We start from the raw sequence: 21,787 nt of genomic DNA, 5'->3' as shown, positions 1-21,787 counted from the left end.
GGTAGCAGCCCGGTGGGGGCCATAAGTCAAAGCATAGCCAGGACTTGAAATGTCAAAACCGGCCCCATAAATACAGCGAATGTGTTGCTCTTTGGAGGATAATAAGTGTGAAAAGGACCCTGAAGAGAAAAAAACAATGGTCTCCACCGCCCCCCCCCAGGGAAGCTCAGGGTGACTTTCTAGACTTAAGGATAAAATAGAAGAAAAGACATCAGAATCCCTCGCAGGAAATAAAACCTGGGAACAGTTTCTTTGCATAGCCATTGAATAAAACCCTTGCAAAGATAAGCCAATTTATGTTTTAGATGGATTTATAGGCCAGTATTTTTGCTAACAAAACCTTGTTTCCTTAGTTGCCAAGGGGTCATATTTTATTAAGAACATCAAGAATGATGAAAGGAAAAGCTCATATTTGCCTAGTTCTTCATGCACCTTATCTTACTTTTCTCTCTGGCTGCATGGGGCAGTATTGGTCACTCTCCTTGCTCTGCTTTTAAAGTGACCTGCACAGAGAGGTTAAGGAGCTGGCTGAAGAACAAGGCCTCATGAGAAATGGGGTCAAGGTCCAAATGTAGACTCTCGACATCCCATTTCTTTCCTGGCAGGCTAATGGGGGTGGTCTTCTAACCCCAGAGGCTTTTTAAAGGGGCCTCAGTTCTTTTTTTTTTGAGACGGACTCTTGCTCTGTGACCCAGGCTGGAGTGCAGTGGTGTGATCTCAGCTCACTGCAACCTCTGCCTCCCGGGTTCAAGTGATTCTCCTGCCTCAGCCTTCCAAGTAGCTAATGCCAGCCACCACGCCTGGATACTTTTTGCATTTTTAGTAGAGACAGCGTTTTGCCATGTTGGCCAGGCTGGTCTCGAACTCCTGAGCTCAGGTGATACACCCACCCTGGCCTCCCAAAGTGCTGGGATTACAGATGTGAGCCACCGTGCCCGGCCCAGGTCCTCAGGCCTTATTATTGGGACTGACCACTCTGTGCTGGGGTGAGGCCAATTGTCTTCAGAGGATACACTGCTTTGTGCAGCTCTCGCCTCTCTCATTTCCAGCAGAATTGCCAGGGTCTGGCTAGTGGAGGATGGGAAGATGGAAAGTGACTGGGCTAAAGTCACATGATGAATAAGGGACTGGGTTCAGACTGGGACCCAAACATCAGCCCAGCACCCTTTCTCTGCATTTCATTGGTCATCCTGCCTGAGATCTGTCCTCCGTCTGAGAGTTAAGGGATGACTCTTCCCTCTGACTCAGTGTTTATCCCAGATGCACACAGAATATCCTATTCTCTCAATCTCTGTCCCCGGTTTGAGATGGGCTACTGTGTGAAATACCAATTCCTGTAGGTGCAGTGGGGAAAGCTGGCACTTTGGGGTGAACCAACCTTAGGTTTCCAAGTCCAGCTCTGCCTCTTGGTAGCTACAAACCACAAGCAATTACATCACATGAAAATGGCAAATGATGTTGTATGTATACAGTGCTCAGCAGTTTACAAAATCGTGACTTCCTTAACTCGAAAATGGCTGTGGAACTGTTATGAGGATTTAAGGATCTTCCACACTGGCTCTGGCACATCTGGTTCAATCCTATCATTGCTGTTCCTGTTACTTTATCCCTGTTCAAGAGAGCCCTGTGAAAGGCAGCAGCGCCCTGGCATGGCAGTCTTCTGCCACACTGCATACCACACTCGTGGCACTAACACACCTCTGGCCAGGCTCCTGGGGTCCCCAAAAGAAGAGGAGAATTTGAGTTTTTTTTTTTTTTTTTTTTTTTTTGAGACGGAGTCTAGCTCTGTCGCCCAGGCTGGAGTGCAGTGGCCGGATCTCAGCTCACTGCAAGCTCCGCCTCCCGGGTTCACGCCATTCTCCTGCCTCAGCCTCCCGGTAGCTGGGACTACAGGCGCCCGCCACCTCGCCCGGCTAGTTTTTTGTATTTTTTTTAGTAGAGACGGGGTTTCACGGTGTTAGCCAGGATGGTCTCGATCTCCTGACCTCGTGATCTGCCCGTCTCGGCCTCCCAAGGTGCTGGGATTACAGGCTTGAGCCACCGCGCCCGGCCGAGAATTTGAGTTTTTATAGATGTCACCTGCTTTTAAAATCACAGGGTTGGCCGGGCACGGTGGCTCATGCCTGTAATCCCAGCACTTTGGGAAGCCGAGGCGGGCGGATCATGATGTCGATGAGTTTGACATCATCCTGGCCAACATGGTGAAACTCTTGTCTCTACTAAAAATACAAAAATTAGCCAGGCGTGGTGGCATGCATCTATAGTCCCAGCTACTTAGGAGGCTGAGGCAGGAGAATCGCTTGAGCCTGGGAGGTGGAGGTTGCAGTGAGCAGAGATCGCACCACTACACTCCAGCCTGGGTGACAGAGCAAGACTGTCTCAAAAACAAAAACAAAACAAAAGTCACAGGGCCAGTGGACCCGGTGTCTGACTGTGAGGAAGCACTACATTAATTCACTGTCTTGAAACAACTTGTCAGGGCCTGACATGGTTTGCATTTGGGTTCCTCTTTCTAGGATTCTGAGATTACTGCCAATGCACTCAAGATGCTTTTGAATGAGGCATTTTCCAAACGTAAGTTCCTTCTTGGGGTCTTTCAGAAAATCTGTAGGAGATGCTGGGACAGGGTGAGGGAGGGGCAGGCAGGCATTGGGCTGGGAGCACCACAGATAGGAGAAAGGGCTTTGGTGTCTGACTCCAGGGTTCTGATTCAGTCCAGCAAGACAAGAGGGGAAGAAGGAGAGGCAGGAGACGGGGAGACGAAGGTGGAGTTGAAGGCTGGGCTGGCGCTGGCGACCAGCCAGCCCCTGCGGGAACAAAGCTCCATAGTGTCAAATGAAATTGCAGGCTGAGTCCCAGGAGAAAAAGAGCTGGGCTGGGATTGACTTAAGTGAAATTTTTTCACAAAATTAATAACTTGGATATTGTGGAAACCTCTGCAGATGAAAGATCCAGTTCTGTAGCGCATCTTGGGGGAAGGAGGAAGGAGGGATGATTCTGACTCTCCTAGACTGTCCTCAGTTCCCCATCTTTAGATTTTTGCAAGCCTCAGAGCTGTCAGAGGGTCAAACTGCACTCAGGAGGGAAGATTTGCATCTCCCCTCTGAGCCCCAGCCCATAGAAGGCCACAGGGAGTTGGTTTCTCTCCGAGTCTAGGGATGGGCCAGGTTAGGTCTTCCAGTGACTGATGGGCTCTCATTCACTCACTGCAGCAGGACTGGGCTTGAGAATTCAGGAAGCAGAGGCTTGGCCCAGGAAGCAAGTCATACCCTTCACAGGGACGAACCCAGGGCTGAGCAGATGGATCCCCAGAGCTCAGAGCACAGGCCCATCTCCTCTCCAAACCACTCTTGCTCCTGCAGTTGTGGAACGGTGGAGAGAAAGACAGGGGGTTGCTGGGTCTTTGGCACCTGTCTTGGTTCCCAGGTATATGGAAGGTGAGGGTGGAGGCCAGGGATGGCTGGAGCTCCAGTGACATGCCTGCAATTTAGTAAGGAAGGGCAGCAGCTGTCATTGAGTGGCTGTATGTTGTGATTAAAAGCTCAGGCTGTGGAGATGGCTGGCCTGCATTTAACTCCTAGCTTTGCTCCCTACTGGTTGTGACCTTGAGCAAATCACATAATTGCTCTGGGACTCAGTTTCCTCATCTATAAAATGGGTATAATGATAGCATCTACCACATGGAGTTATTTTGAAGAGTAGCTGTGCAGTGCTTATAACAATACCTAGCCATAAAAAGTTAGTTGTTTTATTAAGAACTTATCATATATCAAGCCTGGGCTAAAACTTCACTTCTATTATCTCAATTAATACCCAACCAGTCTTTGGGGCAATTATGGTTATTGTTACTGTTATGATTATTCCCATTTGATGGAGGAGGAAATTAAAGCACAAAGATATTAATTTGCTGAAGTCTGTGGCTTGTAGGGAGCCAAGCCAAGGTTCAGATGCTGTACTTGGATGCTGGTGCTTGTGTGTCCTATCTCCCAGGGCACCAGGAGGCTCAGGCATATCTGCCCACAAGCCTGCCATGACGCTCTCCTCATTTGGCAGAGACCAAGTTTGACTCCACACTCTTGGATGGTATCTTTGGGGGTCTTCTACCTTGGAGGTTCTTTCTCTCACCTTCAAATGATCCAATTCCCACCCTCCTTTTCTATTTAAATCTTTAGGAACAGACATAACGTTCGATGGATTCAACATCAACACTTGCAGAGAAATGATCAGTCTGTTGGATGTATCCTTTAAATGTTGCATTATTTTTTTACTTTCGTCCTGTTTTTAAAGACTCCTCCACCTTTTCCAGCTAGAAGGAAGGGAAGGGTAAAAAATGAGAAGGGGAATGAGCAGGCATGGAGCATATGTCAGGGATTGTACTTGAAGCCTCAAAGGAAAAATGTATCATATCATGGATGTGCCTCAAAAAGCTTGAGATTATCTCCGTTTCACAGGTTAAGAAACCGAGGTGTGCAGTGTTTAGGTGACTTATTTAAAATCATGTAATCTGGAGGTAGCAAGCATGGGGCATTTGCGTACCTCCTCCCTCCACACTCTGTTCATCTCTTCATCTTCCTCCTCTCCTTCATTTCCACCCATCCCCACCCCCACCCTCTACTGCTCCCTGCTTCCTGAGCTATCCACATCACTATCTGATCTTTGCTTCAGAATGTTAACATGGCTTGTGGACAGCCACTACTGATAGTTTAGAATTATCACACAAGATAAAACCTATTTGTTCTCCCTGATCTAATTTAACCCTCACTTGATATTGAAGTATGATGTGTTAGGCTGTTCTGGCTGCTATAACAGGAGACCAAATTTCTGTGGCTTAAAAACAACAGAAATTTATTTCTTACTGTTCTGGAGGCTGCAAAGTCCAAGATCAAGGTGCTGGTAGATTTTGTGGTGGATGAGGGCTGGTTTCCTAGTTCATAGATGGCATATTCTTGCTATAACTTCACATGGCAGAAGGCGTGAGGGAGTTTCCTGGTGTTTGTTTTATAAGGGCACTAATTTCATTTCTGAGGGTTCTACCCTCATGACCTAATTACCTCCCAAAGCCCCATCTCCTAATACCCTCACATGGGGATTGGGTTTCAGCATATGAATTTTGGGGGACAAAAACACTCAGTCTATAGCAAATGGGCAGTAGTTTTTGGGAGGAATGGAGAAGGTTAAGGCATTCTAGGTGGAACGAACCTTCTAGGTGTGAAGGCACAGAGGGTGAGTGGTGTAACATCACTTCCTTAGAGCTTTGCCTACGGTGGGTCCAGGTTGCCATTCGTCACAGTGCTGATGGTGAAGGTGATTTCTTTAAAAATTGAAGCCTTGGAGGGTCCTTCTCCGTTCCTTGGGGCCGCATCCATGACGAGCTCTGTTAATCCATGATGATCTTTACTGTGGGTTCTTTCGTTAACTGCGGGGGAGGAAGGATTTTCCTTTGCGTGGTTGTCATGCAGAGTGGTCCTGGATGACAGAGCGTGTGTGCCCACCTCTGCATGGCTGATCTGCCATGGAGGGCTGGTGCTATCTTTTGGCCTCTGAGCTTCAGGCTGCCACTCCCTGCAAAAGGCTGGGGCTCTTTAGCCCTCGTGTCTTTTCTCCATGCTTAACAATTTAATTTGTGGGCCACAAGGAACTGTTAAGTGTTGATTCACTTTACTGCAAATAGTTCCTTGGTTTCTGAATCACTGTCATCAAACCCTGTCTGTTGACTTCAGTTTAGATTTGAGAGTTGCCTTGTAATCTACCCATTCATTATTCCCAACGGTATTTGTGTCTTTCATGGTTCCAAGAGGAGTGTGACTCTCTGCCACTCTTCAGGAGTTTCTGTTCCACAGTTTAGGTGGTATGGGGCAGTGGTTCTGAATCAGCAGAAATACCCATGGAATCCTTAAAAAAGTAACAGCTCTATTGAGATATCATTTACATACCATACAATGCACTCATTTAAAGTATATCAGTCAATGGCTTTCATGCATTCAGAGTTGTGCAACCATCATCACATAATTTAGAACATTGTCATTACCCTAAAAAGCAACCCTGTACTCATATTACCAGTCGCTCTCCATTTCCCCCAACCCCCACCCCCATCCCTAGGCAACCACTAATCTACTTTCTGTCTCTGTAAATTTGCCTATTGAGGACATTTCATATAATGAAATTATACAATATGTGGTCCTTTGTGATTGGCTTTTTTTACTGAACATGATGTTTCACCTACTATAGCATGTATCAGTACTTTATCACCCATGGGGTGTTAAAAATACAGTTAAAAATACAGGCTTTCACATGTCCTACAAAGTGATAGAAAACAATTATAAAAATTGGCTGAGCACAGTGGCTGATGCCTGTCATCCCGGGACTTTGGGTGGCATTGGCAGGCAGATCACTTAAGGCCAGAAGTTCGAGACCAGCCTGGAACACAGTGAAATCCCGTCTCTACTGAAAATACAAAAATTACTCGGGTGTGGAGGCACATGTCTGTAATCCTAGCTACTCGGGAGGCTGAAGCACGAGAATCGCTTGAGCCTGGGAGGCAGAGGTTGCGGTGAGCGGAGGTTGCACTGCTACACTCCAGCCTGGGTGAGAAAGTGAGACTCTGTCCCAAACAACAACAACAAAGACAACAACAATAACAAACAAACAAAAACCCCGGATTCCTGGAGATCCTGATTCCGTAGGTGTGGTCTCTGCAAGCAATTTTGTCTGGAATTGAAGACCACTGGTGTTCTGGGACAAAGGCTTAGAAACAGACAGGGGTCCAAATTCTGGCTCTACCACTTATTGAGGTGTATAAATTTGAGGAGGTTGCTAAATGCTCTGAACTTCAGTTTCTCCTGGAAAATGGGATAATGATACCTAGCTTGTGTGGCTATTGTTAGGATGAAATGAGATACAAGTCTGTAGAGTACCTAGACTCTAGTGTTAGCTTCCTTTGCCCACTACTCTTCTGAGATGTGTTGGTTGAATTATTAGTAAGGATTTGAAGGCTATGATGCATTCAACACTCAGTGCAGATTATAGATCCAATAACACCGACTTTCTTAAAGGATGAGGCTTACAAGACTTTTTGTTTGGCTAGTTAAAGGAGGTGAGAGTGACAGTCTGTTTTAGAATTCTAATGATTTGTTCAGAGATGGGGTCTTGTCATGTTGCCCAGGCTAGAGTGCAGTGGCTATTCACAGGCACGATCTGAGCTCACCGCAGCCTCAAACTCCTAGGCTCAAGCAATCCCCCTGCCTCAGCCTCCCGAGTATCTGGGGCTATTGCAAAATTTTAACATTGGTGCTGTAATGTACATACTGTTTATTGATTAGTTGTGATGGGTGAGAAAATTGCAGAGTCTCTAAGAGACTTAACTTTAGGAGCGTAAGTGCAGTTCAAAACGAAACCCCTGTTGACTAGCACAGTGTTAAAAAAACAAATAGTTGTGGCCCTTTGGGAGGCTGAGGCAGGCAGATCATTTGAGGTCAGGAGTCCAAGACCAGCCTGGCCAACATGGTGAAACCATCTCTACTAAAAAAAAAAAAAAAAGAAAAAAAAAAGAAAAAAAATTAGCAGAGTGTGGTGGCGGGCGCCTGTAATCCCTGCTACTTGGGAGGCTGAGGCAGAGAATCACTTGAACACTGGAGGCGGTGGTTGCAGTGAGCTGAGATCACACCACTGTACTCCAGCCTGGGCGACAGAGTGAGACTTCGTCTCAAAAAAAAAAAAAAAAAAATGTTGTGGAGTAAATGTAAATTGGACACAGAAAATCCCTCATAATATCCTCCTGTTTGGTTGTATATTGGCCTATCGGCAGATCCTGTGGCTTAGACTCCCAATCCCATGGTTCCTGGCTCCTGATGTCTTTTCCCATAATATTTTGACATTCCAATAAACTCTAATTAGCTGAATGATCAATCACAGAAATGTAAATCTAGAAGCGAATTTACAAATCATACAGCTCCACCCTGTAAATAAACCAGGATGATTAGGGTATTCATGATTTTGCAGATTGGCCAGCTCATGACTTGCCCTTTTTTCCTAGCTCTGCGCTTGGCCTCAGAGGAGGGTCTTGGTGCGTGTTTGACTTTTAAATCTTTATTTGAACCTGTTACACACTGTCACCCCTACTGCTTTGCTTGCCACAGACATGGAAGGTTCACTAAGGCCTTAAGGCACTCGTGCAAGCTCACAAGAGAAAGAAATCCTTAAGGCATGTAGAATTTGGACTCAATCATGTTGGTCTTTAACGTGCCTAGAGCAATGGAACGGGCACTTTGGGGCCGGTGGAATTCAAGACGCTCTGGCTGAAGATTCAGAAGTATTTGGTAACTCTTCTCTTCCTTCTGGGCATCCTCTCTTCTGTTCTAATCCTCACTTACACTCATTCCTGGTCCATCATAGTCTGACCACATCCTTAATCATGGTCAAAACTATTGAGACCTGGGCACACTGGTCATGAAGGAACAAGAAGGCAATGAGAGACTCTCATACCAACCACTGCCCTGAAAGCCCTGCTGTTCAGACAGCAAAGGGGCCAGCATTGGCCAAGCTCTTATCTTTGCTCTGAAACCTTCTTGGGAGGAGTCAATAGGGTCTCTTTTTGAATGTGTCCCTGGCCTTTTGAGGAAGCAGTGTGGTGGAGGGAGATGATTCTGGTAGGGGCTGTGAATGGCTGTTTTCTACTTGGGATTTCTTTCCTGCTTTAGGAGATCTATCGGGAAACTGATTATAACCACTCGGGCACCATTGATGCCCACGAGATGAGGACAGCCCTCAGGAAGGCAGGTGAGGACACATCCTGTAGACAGGGTCTTGGGATCCAGGTGTGCACATTGTAAATATTTATTCTCATGATGATGATTGCTAGTGATCATCATTTGTAGCTATCTTATATGGGATATCAAGGCAACAACAGAGCTTTGTTGAGTACCTTCCCTGTCCAGGAAAGGGAGAATATTGCTGGATTCCATATAGCATAATATTTTAGAATTTTTCCAAGATATCTGCCTGTTACTGGGAAGGTGACAGCAATTACAGAGGATGGGGCTATGAAGGAGACAGAGAGGAACTGACCAGACAGGCAGCTGCCTCACCTTCTCTGCTTTTGCTTGCTGATGTCACCCATGGTTGAGTTGGTGCTGGTGCTAGTGCTGGACATGGAATGAGGCTGAACCTGATGAGGAGTGGCTACAAGGAAAGGGATGGATGGCAGGACACCTTCCGGGATCCCCTGGAGAAGGCAGAGTCAGACCTGGGTTGCAGATTGATACAGAACCACAGAGGGGCCCCTGCGATGTCAGCTCCTTGAGTGTTTATGGGAGACAGTGCTGAGTCCTCCGCTCCACCCGTGACCCAGGCCCCCTCTGCCCTCAGGTTTCACCCTCAATAGCCAGGTGCAGCAGACCATTGCCCTGCGGTATGCGTGCAGCAAGCTTGGCATCAACTTTGACAGCTTCGTGGCTTGTATGATCCGCCTAGAGACCCTCTTCAGTGAGTCACTCTGTCCTCCAGCGCCATCCTACTAATCCCAAGGTGCAAGGTGGGGCAGGGGCAGGACCAAGGGGCAGAAGCAGACATTGCTTTTAGGAGGCCAGGGGCCCAGAAAACGATAGACAGGGTTTCTGTAATGCTGGCACCTTGTGGGTGAAGGGCAACTGGACCTGAAGGGGCTGAGGAAGTCCAGCCTGGCCAGATCCAGGACGGAGGCTGCCTTTTTTTGGAGACTTACAAAGCTGCCATCCAGACTATCGTGTATCTACAGTGTGCAGTCACTAGGCCAAGATGAATGAGTCCCAGTAATTGTTCTTAGATGGCTTTTAATGTCTATTTATATTTGTTTTTCAATACGGATCATATTGAGAGCATTCCTCCTAGTGAAGGGATGGAGGGGGCCCTCTGGAAGGCAATAGGCATTTTCCTGCCATATTGGGCCTTGAGATTAGATATCTTATTAGAGAGGGATTTTTTCCTTGCACTGAGGTTTGGTAGGTGTTATGTTCTAGTGAGTCAAGGTCAGTTAGCCAGAGACAATGCTAAGGGGCTGGATTACCCACACGCAAGACAACCACCATCTGTTTGACAACACTGCACCTTGATAAAGTAATTGCACGTTTCTGATATAAAGCTTCTGAGGATGGAGATGCCAAAGGGACCATCTCTGCTGGCAACGGGGTTTGTCTGTTTTGGCGGGGGGCATCTGATCCCCCAAAAGCTCATCGTGTGCCCTGGATCTAGCTTTTTGAGGTCCCTGGGGCTAGGTGGGGACTGGAGGGGAAGGGGTTGTAAGCGAAAGGGGAGTTCCCCAGGTGGGGATGGGGTAGACAGAGGCAGCTCTCTGACTGTTCCCAAGTCCAGGAACAGCTTTATCTAATTTCATTCCTTCTCTGGTGTTTTAGAACTATTCAGCCTTCTGGACAAAGACAAGGACGGCATGGTGCAGCTCTCTCTGGCTGAGGTAAGTGTCTTGAGGTTTGATGAATTGCTGGCTGAAATTCTTGGACCATGTAGTTGCCGAGTGGTGCTTATTCCTGTTGACTGTCTTAGGTCCATGAGAATACCGTGCACATTCTGTGGCAGGCACTGGGGGAAGGAAGGCAACTGTTATACAGTTTTCCAAACATTTTTGTTTATTATTATTGTTATTGTAACCATAAAGCTATAGCTACATTTCAGGTAATTTCAGAGATGCAAGCCCTTGTTAATTTGGATGGAGCTGTGGGTGGTGGGCACAATATAAAGTATCTGGCTTCTAGGACCAGCTGTCCTAGAGGGACCCATAGAAGGATGTAGGAAACAAAAACGAAATTGCAACAGGTAGAATGAAGATGCAAAATGAATGAGTGTTTTTACTGTGTACAAGCCACATAATGTTTTTGCAGAAAAAATCAGAGTACTTCCCCTGTGGACACTGCATCCCTGTATGGCAGAGGCCTTTACTGGCCAGAGGGGACAGCAGGAAGTGTGGAGATATCTCTAGGGTCCAGGCAGGGGAAGACATTGGCCTTTGACTTGCTTCTGAGGCGCTAGAACTAGAGCACCAGGTTATTACTGGCTGTGCCCAGTTGTCTGTGCCCATCCACTTTCTTTTCTTCTCTAAAGTGGGAATGCCATTGACCTCTTTCCTGTAGCCCAGGAAAGGCCTTCCTAGAAATAGACCTGTGGATTCTTACAGATACCTGGACAATAGTATGGAACCTAAAATGGAGTGTGGTTGTGTGGGTGCATAAAATATACATATATATACACACACACACAAATATACATATATAGGAATATATATATACATATAGAAACAAATACATACATAAGAAAAGATATATACACATATATAGGAATCTATAGAGATATATACACACATTTATTGTGTACATATGTGTGTGTATATATTAGTATACACTATTGTGTGTATATATGTGTGTGTGTATATGAATATACATGCACATACCTATTTTTGGAGCTCCCTTTGGGTCTAGAGCTTTTTCTGAGTCACGTTTCTGTAGTGCCCTTGTTCAGGAGTTAGTGACGTAGTGAAGGCCTTCCTTGCTTCCCATGTTTGAGCAAGGCACTTACTGGAGAATGGAGACAAAAAGATCATTGCCATGTGAGGCAGGAGAGCATTGATGGTGAAAGCACCCCAGCCCCTGAGAAGCCAAGAACTCAGTCTCATCCTTTTCCTTTGCAGTGGCTGTGCTGCGTCTTGGTCTGACCTGGGGTTTCGGACATCAGTGACACTCCCTGCCCCACTGCTTGCCTCTTGTCACCCCTTCTCTACAATTTTGTGAACATTTATGCTCCAGTGGCATTCACTGGTTGTTCATAGCTTTCTTGCCCTGGGTCTCTTTCAGCAGCACTGAGCTATGAGCTATGTAAGCCGACCCGGTGGGCCCAGCGGAGGGAAAGCAATCAATTAAAGTTGTGAGCCAGAATGGTTTCCGCCTTTCTCTCGTGATATGCTATCTGGGCTGTATCCTGGGCTTTTTATGCTTTAGGAAAGAAGATGTTCTCGGGAAATGGCACAATACAAAACTGCTGAAAGATACAAAATGTAGGTTAATTTCTCAGAGGAGAGGTCTTCTGTGGACCGAGAGGCATCCGGAGGCCACCTTCAGGAAAGGAGCCCAGGAAGGGAGCAGGGATGGGATGCTGGGAGAACAGGGCTTTCTTCCTTATTTGCAGACACGGGAGGCTGCTGGACTGTACTGAGGAAAATTCTTACCTGGCAAATAGCTAGAGGGGAAAGGCAGTTCAGGTTAGTTTTGCTCACAGCTGAACGCTGGCATCTTTGTTGTTGGTAAGAAAATAGATGGCACAGCCATGGTGTCCTAAGGGAGGAATGGGGACAGGGCTGGTTGTTCTATGCAGACACGAAATATCAAGGAGAACACACACACACACACACACACAGACACACACACACACGCCTTGGCCCTGGATCAGTCTGATTGATTATGGGTTAATTTTCTCTTTCTGGAAGTAGATGTAGATGAATGTTCCTTATAGGAATACGACTCCTAAGTATGGCAAGCACTAGTTGGCTTCAATGCTGCCTTTGAGTCTCCCAAGACCCAGTCGGGAGGAAGGGGCAGGCCCTTCACTGAAGAGAGGAGGTAAAAGCTCTGGGCCCTCACTGATCAGGGAGGGGCTGTGCCATCACACCACTGCAGGGAGGGCTCTGTTAATGTGATGGGAGAGAAAGAGATATAGTTGTTTTAGCAGCCTGCGGGTCCCAGAAGAAAAGGGGTCCTTCCTCGTCCAGTCAGGGATAAGACAGAGACGCTTCGGCAGCAGGACTCAGCAGGTGTGTGCCCCGCCATGCTCCGGCTGCCTGGAGAGGCCATGCAGCCTGCTCCTGTGCCCAGCTGGTGTGATTCTCATGCTCATCGACATGCCAACCAGGAACAGGTCTTTGTTCTACCCACTATAGAGGACCACAACCAATTCTCCCTAAGTAGAAAGTGCTATGTTATAATCAACTTGCAACAGGTAGTTTTATTTTGAAGCCCTGCAGGGTTAACTACTTGAGGGAATAGTCTGGTAATAAATAAAATACTGTCTCATTACAAAACATCCTTTGCTTTCAGGGTCCTGGGTCTGAGGTAAGGACTGTCCTGGGGACTCCTTACCAATACAGCCCAAGAAGCAGGTTAAAGATCCTAGCACTACACTTTCCCTCTCAAACGCATGAGACTGTGCCTTTTGCTTCCTTCTCCCCAAAGATGAAGGCTGTGGGAGATGATGCTTTTAGTCATGGCCTCGTCCTTGCCCCTAGATGTGGCTGCATCTTGGGAAAGCTCAGTGTCTCCTGGAATCCACAGCTTCCACAGTGCCCGGCACTTCCCCTCCGGGAGCCGGCACCACACTTTACTGCATTAATATGGTGACTTGCTTGTCTTCCCCACTCCAGTTGGATAGTCTGTGGATGCAGAGATGGAGTTTTCCGTGTTCCCTCAAAACCTAGAACAATGCCTGGCGCTTAATGAATGTGAACTCTGTCTTTCCCTTTGCAGAAGAGGAGGCTCTGTAGACTGCAGAGCAGGCGCCTCTCTGTGTTTTCCCAGCAGAGAGGCTGTGTTTGCACTGGTCCCTCACAGATGACACAGCAGCGCCTGACAGCAGAAGCCCCAGTGGGGACTGCCATTGATGTGCAGATTCATCAAAGCTGGGTCTCTGTTGGCAGGGAGGTGCTGGGAGTTGAAAGACTGTGGAGCTCTGGGAGGAGATGTGGCCCCTGCAGGGTGTCCTGCTGAGCCCGTCCCTCCCCAAGCTTCTCCCCACCCTGACAATTCCAGGAGGAGAGAAAGCCGTGGTTGCCTCCCATGTCAGGGGTCTTTGATTTGTTCAGAGAACCCCAGGGAGCTCTGATTCCCCCAGTGGGAGTAGGGGTGGGGTGAAGTCAGCCTGGAGTCACGGGGGTCTTCGTCTGTTGCACTCCCACCCTCCCTAGCTTTCAGAGTCAATTCGTGTCACCTCTTAAAGGCACAGTTTGTTTCCTTATTAGTAAATAGGAAGAAACACAAGCACCGTCAACTCCCAGACTCAACTGAGACCTTCTGGAACACGGAAGCTGACATTTCGGTGAAAGGTGTTTGGGGTGTCTGAAATATTCTAGGTAATTCCACCACAACAAGACCATCTTCAGTGAGCTCCCGTTTCCTGCTGAGAGTTGTGGATTAGCTTTCTCCTCACATCCACCTGCCCAGGCAGGACTTTTTGTAATTATGCACAATCACAGAAGCAGCTTGGAGCAGGGCTGGGAGAGCCAGGCAGACAGCCCATCCGCAGGCAACAGGAGGCTCTTCCTGGCCAAGGTCCTGACAACAGCCATGTCTCAGCAGCCCGGCTCTGCGGGGTTATGCACAAGGGCCCAGCACAACTGGCAGACAGGCTCCCCGCCTGCCTGGGTGGTCTCTGTCTGCCTCATTGACTGGCTTCTCTCTCATACCAGCTGTTATTCTGAGTCGGGGCAGGCTCAGCCCGCCAGCTTCTCCGATGTCCAGCATCTCTGCAGCTTTGGATGTTCTAATTCCCTCTGAGCCCCAGCCCCTGTCATTGCTTCTAGCTCTGGCTCTGGGATGTGGCAGTTCCACCACACCCTAACCTACCTCTTTTCTGCTCTCCTCTCAGTCTCCCAACCATGTCTTCCATCCATATGTTAACCCTTTCCTTCAATTTACGTATGAGGTTGGCTGACCTTGGGAGTTGACATCATTGATGGTGAATAACCAAGACGCCCACTGACCTCTCCACTTCAGAAAAGATAGCATCAGAAAGAACTCACTTAGAGATGGACCCCTCTGCCACCTTTTCACTTTCTCTCTCTCTTTTTTTTTGAGACAAGCTCTCGCTTTGTCACCCAGGCTGTAGTGCAGTGGCGTGAGCTCAGCTCACTGCAGTCTCTACCTTCTGGGCTCAAGCGATTCTCCTGCCTCAGCCTCCTGAGTAGCTGGGACTACAGGCATGCACCACCACACCCAGCTAATTTTTTGTATTTTTGGTAGAGATGGGGTTTCACCACGTTACCCAGGCAGGTCTTGACCTCTGGGACTCAAGCAATCCGCCCACCTCAGCCTCCCAAAGTGCTGAGATTACAGGTATGAGCTACCACGCCTGGCGTAGGTTGTAAGTGGTGTGACTATAGAGGCCATCTATGTGTTACAATAAGTGCTATGGCCTGAAGGTTTGTGCTAGGTAACCCAGTCCTGAATTCATACATTAAATTCTAACCCCCACTGTGAGGGTGTTTGGAGGTGGGGTCTTCGGGAGGTAATTAGGTCATGAGAGTGGAGTCCTCATGAATGGGATTAGTGCCCTTCTAGAAGGCACAGGAGAGCTTCCTAGTCCCTTCCACCCTTCCAGGACACAGTGAGAAGACAGCCCTCTATGAACCAGGAAGGGGGCCCTCACAGACACCCGATCCGCCAGTGCTTTGATCTTGGACTTCTCAGCCTTCAAAACTATGAGAAACAATTTCTGTTGTTTATAAGGCACCCAGTTTACAGTATTTTGTTGCAGCAGCCAGAACGGACTAAGACAACAAGGATGAAGAGACGCGTCCTGGATGTCCTCTGCCAGGAATCCGGTCTGATGTGTGGCACTCCATGTCTGAGCTTATTCCATTGGCTTTTGTCTTTGGAAAAGGCAACGTTAGTCACTTACTAGTGGCAGTTGCATGGAGAAGGAGGGCTCACTAATGGGGGACAGGGTGATCATTTGGAGTTTGCAAGCTGTGAAGACAGATGTTGGCTCTTCACAATTTTGGAAGGGTTCATCAGTTAAGTGTAGGACCTTATGGGGAATGGAAATAAGGCAGAGGCATGGTTCTGGTCACTGAGTTCCTTAAGGTCTGCTGAAGGCTGCCGATGCATCTCTCACTCCCTCATTATGCTTTGGAGCAGAGCCAGGGGCTGGAGGAATGTGGGGTGATCCTTTCATTAACCACCATCTGTTGACACTTTTCTTTTTCTTTGTGAAAACATTTATATTTATATCTTTATATTTAACATTTTTATTTCTATATAAATCATTTTGTTTATTATGTACTTGTCAAATTATATACAAATTTATATATTTATTTATGTATTTAGATATTATTTATTTATTTGAGACATGGTCTTGCTCTGTTGCCCAGAGCTGGAGTGCAGTGATATGATCTTGGCTCACTGCAGCTTAGACCTTCTGGGCTCAAGTGATCCTCCCACCTCAGCCTCCCAAGTAGCTGGGACTGACTACAGGCATGCGCCATCACACCCAACTACTTAAGAAATTGTTTGTAAAGACACAGTCTTGCTGTGTTACCCAGGCTAGTTTCCATCTCTTGGCCTCAAGTGATCCTCCTGCATTGGCCTCTTAAAGTGCTAGGATTACAGGTGTGAGCCACTGCGTCTGGCCCAGATATTACTTATATTATACAAATCTAATATAAGTAAAAGTAAAAGAACAGTATATTGAAGTCCCATCATTATGAATTAGGACAGAGCGAGACTCCATCTCAAAAAAAAAGATGTTAATATTTTATCATACCTATTTTGTCGTTTTTTGCTGAAGTAAATCAGAGATACTATGACATTTTACCCTTCATTATGGATGTCTAGGAAAGGACATTTTATGACACAACCACAGCATCATTCTCCAGCTAAACAAAATTCACAAGAATTCTTTAATCACATCGAATAACCAATCTATATTCAAATTTCCTTGATTGGCTTCAAAATATACTCTTATAGTTGGTTTATTTGGATGACTCAAAGAAGACCCCAGCTTGCACCTTTTAATCTAGAGCAATCTAGATTGAGTGATTAACAAATAATTGGACCTTTTAAAAGGGGCTCTGGCAATATGAATGTGCTTTACATGTTTCTCAGTCTAATTAAATCTCACGCGAAGTTCCCATTCTACCCAGCTTCCTCCCTCTCCCCAGGGCTACACAGAATGGTTTACAGGGGCAGCAAAATGGGAAAAGGGTGTCTAATTTTCCCTCCGCCGTGGTTGCTGTCGAAGCCTGCCTGTCCTTGGAGGTGCCATCTCCTGCTTCGGCCCCATGGGCTCCAACACTAACTGGGCTGGGAGCTGCTGCCTGGGTGTGGGAACGAGTCTCTGCTGTGGGAATGAGTCTCTGCTGTGGGAATCTTTTTCCTGGACTCTAAGAATCCCCCTTTCCTCTGAATCTTTCCTCCCTGACTACTCCTGACTCCCTCCCAGAGCTTCAGCTTTGAGAGAAGAAAAATCCCAAAGGCATTCTCCTCGGGCTGCTTCTCTTGGTTATGTTGTCCCCTGAGGCCAGAGAGCACACAGCTTGACCACCCGCTGACTTGAACGCAGAGGGAAGGAAGCTTGAGTCCATCGTGAATTACGCTGCCCATTAAAGAAGCAGCTCACTGGTGGAGAGAGGAGAAGAAGAGAAAGTTTACAGTCCCTGAAAGGGCTCCCCTGGGCTGAAATTTCATTTCATTGATTCATTCACTATTAAAACATTTGATTTCTACCACCTCCCCCCTCTTCAAAAAGATGTCTACAGATTTCCTCAACTGTCATCTTCCTTTCCCTGTGCCTCAGTTTCCTTACTGGTAAAATGAGATAGTAATAGATATATACCTTATAGGATTGTTGTTAGGATTAGTGAGACACTGTACAAAGGCATGCAGAAAGTGCCCATTCCCCAGGATTTACGCCATAAATATCAGTGATTATTATTATTGCTTTTGTAGTTATTGTTAGAAGCAGAGTTCAGGTCTCTTTAGCATCTATGGAGCCTTGTCTGCTGGGCTTCCCTTTAGTCCTGATCAGTTTTCAATATAAGACGGAGGATCTTGAGGTTCAGCGATATTCTCAGAGTTGTACTATCAAGTGTTCCTGTTGGCCAGTGGGGGCAGGGCTGTGCTAATCCTGGCCTGTCTGAGGCTCTGAAGATGCCAGGCTCAGGGGAAGGGCATTGCCAAAGAGAATCAGCTTCTCAATTTCCACGGAAGGGAATAGCTCTGTTAGTAAAAACAGAGGAAAGCAGATGGAAACTCGCCGGGATTTTAGAAGGTTCTGCGGTTCTGTGTATATTATAAGCCTTCAATTTAGGCATGTTGAATTGAATTCAGTTCAACAAGGAAGGGAGGATTAGGAGATGAGAGGCATGATCTGGTGATGAAATTCAAGCCAAAAATCATCCCGCAGTCAAAATTATCCTGTGTATGCTCTGGAAGGGATTGCTGGGGAGTCTGTTCCAGAACTTCGTGGATACAAATGAGTGGATTTGCACAGTGGATTTACCCAGCAGGCATGGGCTGCTCCTGCTTGGCTCTTCAGCTTCTCCTGGCTACCTGAAATGGGAACCCCCACCACCCCGAGGGGAGCGGACAGTCTCTCAGGTGATTGAGTCACTGTCTTTAATTCTGCTCAGTAATTCTGTCAATAAACATTTCTTAAGCACCAACTACATGTCAGGCTCAGTGTTTGCACGGAGAGTTGCTGAAAAGAGATGCAAAGATGAATAAGACAAGTCCTTGCCCCCAGTAAGCTTGCCATTGAATGGAGAAGACAGGTCCATATACAGGTAGTAGTAATTTGAAAAGGCATAGCGTAAGTGCTATAGGAGACATACAGAAAAATCAAGCCAGCCAAAAGGAGAGAGAGGTTAATGCTGACTCAGGAAACAAAGCAGCCTTCATGCAAGATGGGTAGAAATTTGACAGGTAGAATTTCACTCATTCATCCAGTAAATATTTATTAAGCATCAGCTATAGTCTAGGTACTGTGTGAGGCCCCGGGAAAGGAGAGGGAAAGGTATTCCAGACAGAGGGAACAGCATGAGAGAAGGCAAGAGGATGGGATAAACTGGAGCTTGCGTGGGGAAGCCCACAATCTTCTGGAGGAGATTGAGCTTCACCTTGTCTTTGAGGCTGTCACTGCAGCCCCAACAGGACAGCCAGGGCCAGGAAGCAGTCGTCTTCCTTGCTTAGTCCTGTCTTCTGTTCCATGATCCTGTCTATGTTACCAATGTGATAATTTTCCTTTCTATTTCAGAGAAATAATTTCAGGCTACTCCCCAGATAGAAGAAAATCTTTGGACTCTCCAAGATTCAGGTTGCATGGTAACATCTACCCCATCCATTCCCTGGGCTGGAAGGACCCTGAGAGCTCTTTGGGCAGCAAGAGACACCTTCGATGGCTGCTGCCTAGCAGTGGGTCAGAGCACCTTGATATGCAGCCAGCTTGTGGCCTTTGTAGCTATATCCTCACCGCTGAGGGTGAAGAAGGGAGTGCCAACCCTCAGAACCATAGAGGCCAGGTGGCGTCCTTTATGGCGGATGTCCCTGGGTGAGCCCGAGATGCTTCCCTGGAGCTGGAAAGCAATCCAGATGCAAGGCTGATGGAACGCAGTCGGCTCCCACTTCCACCTGCATTCTTGAAACATTTACTACTAATTAATTTCTGAATTACACAACAATACACTTCCTAATTACACAGGGGAAGCACCAGCAGCTATAACAGGGTTGTTATCTATTGCACAAGTGATTCTATTAGATGCTCTATCAGAAAGGAGAGGAGGGAGGAAGGGAGGGGAAAGGAAGAGAGGGAAGGAGAGAGAGAGGGAGAGAGAGGGAGATGAACAGATTGAGACTGAGAAGAAAAGCCTGGCTGATAATGCTTTCTAGTCTCCGGAGGGACGCTGGCTGTCTTGGGACCTCAGCATCCCTTCCAAGAGATGTGCAGCCATCTCTGGGCTTAGAGAGAAAAGGCTTCCTCAAAAACTCTGACAACTGTGCAAATATCAACACAGAAATATAAATAATAACATGCAGACTTCATGAAACATAATTACGGCCCAACATTATGAAGAAAGAGACTCACTGGAGACTAGCCATATTTCTTTTTATCTGAAGGTTTGGTTTTGCATGGGGGTGATTAAAGCAAAGACTCTGGTTTCTTTCTGTCTCTCTCTTTTTTCTTTTTCTTTTTGGTTTTTACTGCCATATGGATTTTTAAAATATTTATGTCAGGTTGGACTGTTCATTAAAATGAGTGGCTTTCATATCCTGTTGAAATATCTGGGTTGTCAAATGTTTATTAGGCTCATTGAATGTTACCGAGCAGCTACTATGAGTGGGGCAAGGGTGAAATATGCAGGGCAGTAGGGCTACAGATATGAATAACATATGGCCCTGCCTTTGGGTGCGTCACCAGTCTGAAGAGATGGAGAGGTGTAAAAACAAGCAGCTTCAGAATGAGATGATAGGAGCAATGGTGGGGACAGGTGTAGGGAGTGGTGAAGGTACAGGGAAGCACGAGCTTCATGTTGGGGTTCAGAAGAGGGTCTGTGGAACAGAGGAGAGTGTGAAACAGGAGTTGCCTCCAATGGAAGCTGGATTGGGAGGGCCAGGGAGCCCTTGCTCATCCTCTGTGCCTGCGTTACAGGTATGAGGCCAGGCAGGAAGGCTGTAGGCGCAGGTGGTTATCCTGAATGGTGGCTTGTATCTGCCATGTCCATCCATTGGGAGACTAAAACTGCACCAGTTATTTGGACAGAAAGAATTTAATGCAACAAATTGTCAAGAAAGTATAACATTGTAACTAGTAACTGAATGGATAAAAAGAGTACTTCAGGCTGGGCACAATGGCCCATACTTGTAATTCCAGCACTTTGGGAAGCCAAGACAAGCAGATCACTTGAGGCCAGGAGCTCGAGACCAGCCTGGCCAACATGGCGAACCCCATCTCTTCTAAAAATACAAAAATCAGACGTGGTGGCATGCGCCTGTCTCAGGAAGCTGAGGCAGGAGGATCACTTGAACCCAGGAGGCAGAGGTTGTAGTGAGTCAAGGTCGCACCACTACACTCCAGCCTGGGCGACAGAGCAAGACTCCGTCTCAAAAAAGAAAAAAAAAAAAAGCACTTCAGGGTGTCACGGAGTTAACAACTGTAGGAGGAAGCCACTGCCTGTGGGGCTGAGTGAACAAAGGGATGAAATTGGAATTATTAAAACTTTAAAAAGAGACCCTGTCGAGCTGAAACTCAGACCTCTGATGAATTGGTGTCTTGGGGAGGACCAAGCTATGCCACGAGGAGAAGGCTGATTCCACAAATACAGGAGAAACTGCAAAGTGGATTCAACTGCTGCTTGCGCCCTCTATTGGCAGAACCTGGCATGGAACGAGGGGCAACTCATCACAGCTGCCATAGAAGGTGGCATCATCCCGTAGGCTGCAGTCAGTCATTCTACATAGATGTTTGAGCACCCACAAGGTGTCAGGGACTTTTCTAGTCCTCGGGACACACCGGTGAACAAAAAAGACAAATATCCTTGTCTTTACGGACTAACATCCTAGTTTAGGGAAACAGAAAGTAATCAAATACCATGAGTAAATTATGTAGTATCAACAGCATCTTATAAGAAGAGAAATAAAGCAGAGGGTGGGGAGAGGATAAGGAGACGAAGTGTGTGTGTAGAGAAGGGGTAAGGGTTCAATTGTAAATTGAAAGGTCTGAAAAGGTCTCTCTGAGAATATGGCCTTAGAGTAAAGACCTGAAAAACGTAGAGGAATATGCTGGGTGGATATTCAGGAGGAGAGCAGGTAAGGAGAGGAAGCACAGGAACACAGACATGAGAAGTTTAGAAACAGCTGGGAGAGAGATGGAGGGAGAGAGCAGGAGCTGGGTTATGTCAGGCCTTTAGGTCATTTGAACAACTTTGGATTTTACTCTAGTGAGATGGGAAGTTGCTGTGGTTTGAATGATGGTGTACCATCTAAAATTCATGTTGAAACTTACTCCCCATTTTGATAGTATTAAGAGATGGGGCCTTTTTGGAAAG

The 21,787-nt window shown here is 46.8% G+C and overlaps 1 protein-coding gene across 6 annotated transcripts in view; it reads left to right on the top strand.

The window, feature by feature from the left end:
• CAPN8 (calpain 8) overlaps positions 1–19,174 on the top strand; it is an 81,777-nt gene extending 62,603 nt beyond the window's left edge. For 3 of the 6 annotated variants that reach the window (XM_077938447.1, XM_077938433.1, XM_077938463.1), the window contains 7 exons: positions 2,517–2,574; positions 4,173–4,237; positions 8,247–8,315; positions 8,697–8,775; positions 9,364–9,480; positions 10,386–10,444; positions 19,000–19,174. In XM_077938447.1, the coding sequence (XP_077794573.1) occupies positions 2,517–2,574; positions 4,173–4,237; positions 8,247–8,315; positions 8,697–8,775; positions 9,364–9,480; positions 10,386–10,444; positions 19,000–19,029 (477 nt within the window). In that variant the 3' untranslated portion in view covers positions 19,030–19,174. Of the gene's footprint in view, positions 1–2,516; positions 2,575–4,172; positions 4,238–8,246; positions 8,316–8,696; positions 8,776–9,363; positions 9,523–10,385; positions 10,445–11,671; positions 11,916–18,999 lie in introns of those variants that run through there. The other 3 variants (XM_077938456.1, XM_028825909.2, XR_013395205.1) reach the window with 2 other exon arrangements.
• Positions 19,175–21,787: the final 2,613 nt, after the last annotated feature.

This window comes from Macaca mulatta, chromosome 1, assembly GCF_049350105.2.
Source record: "Macaca mulatta isolate MMU2019108-1 chromosome 1, T2T-MMU8v2.0, whole genome shotgun sequence".
In the NCBI taxonomy this organism is placed as follows: Eukaryota; Metazoa; Chordata; class Mammalia; order Primates; family Cercopithecidae; genus Macaca; species Macaca mulatta.
Note: the sequence above shows the minus strand (reverse complement) of the source record. Positions and strands in the feature narration are given on the sequence as shown.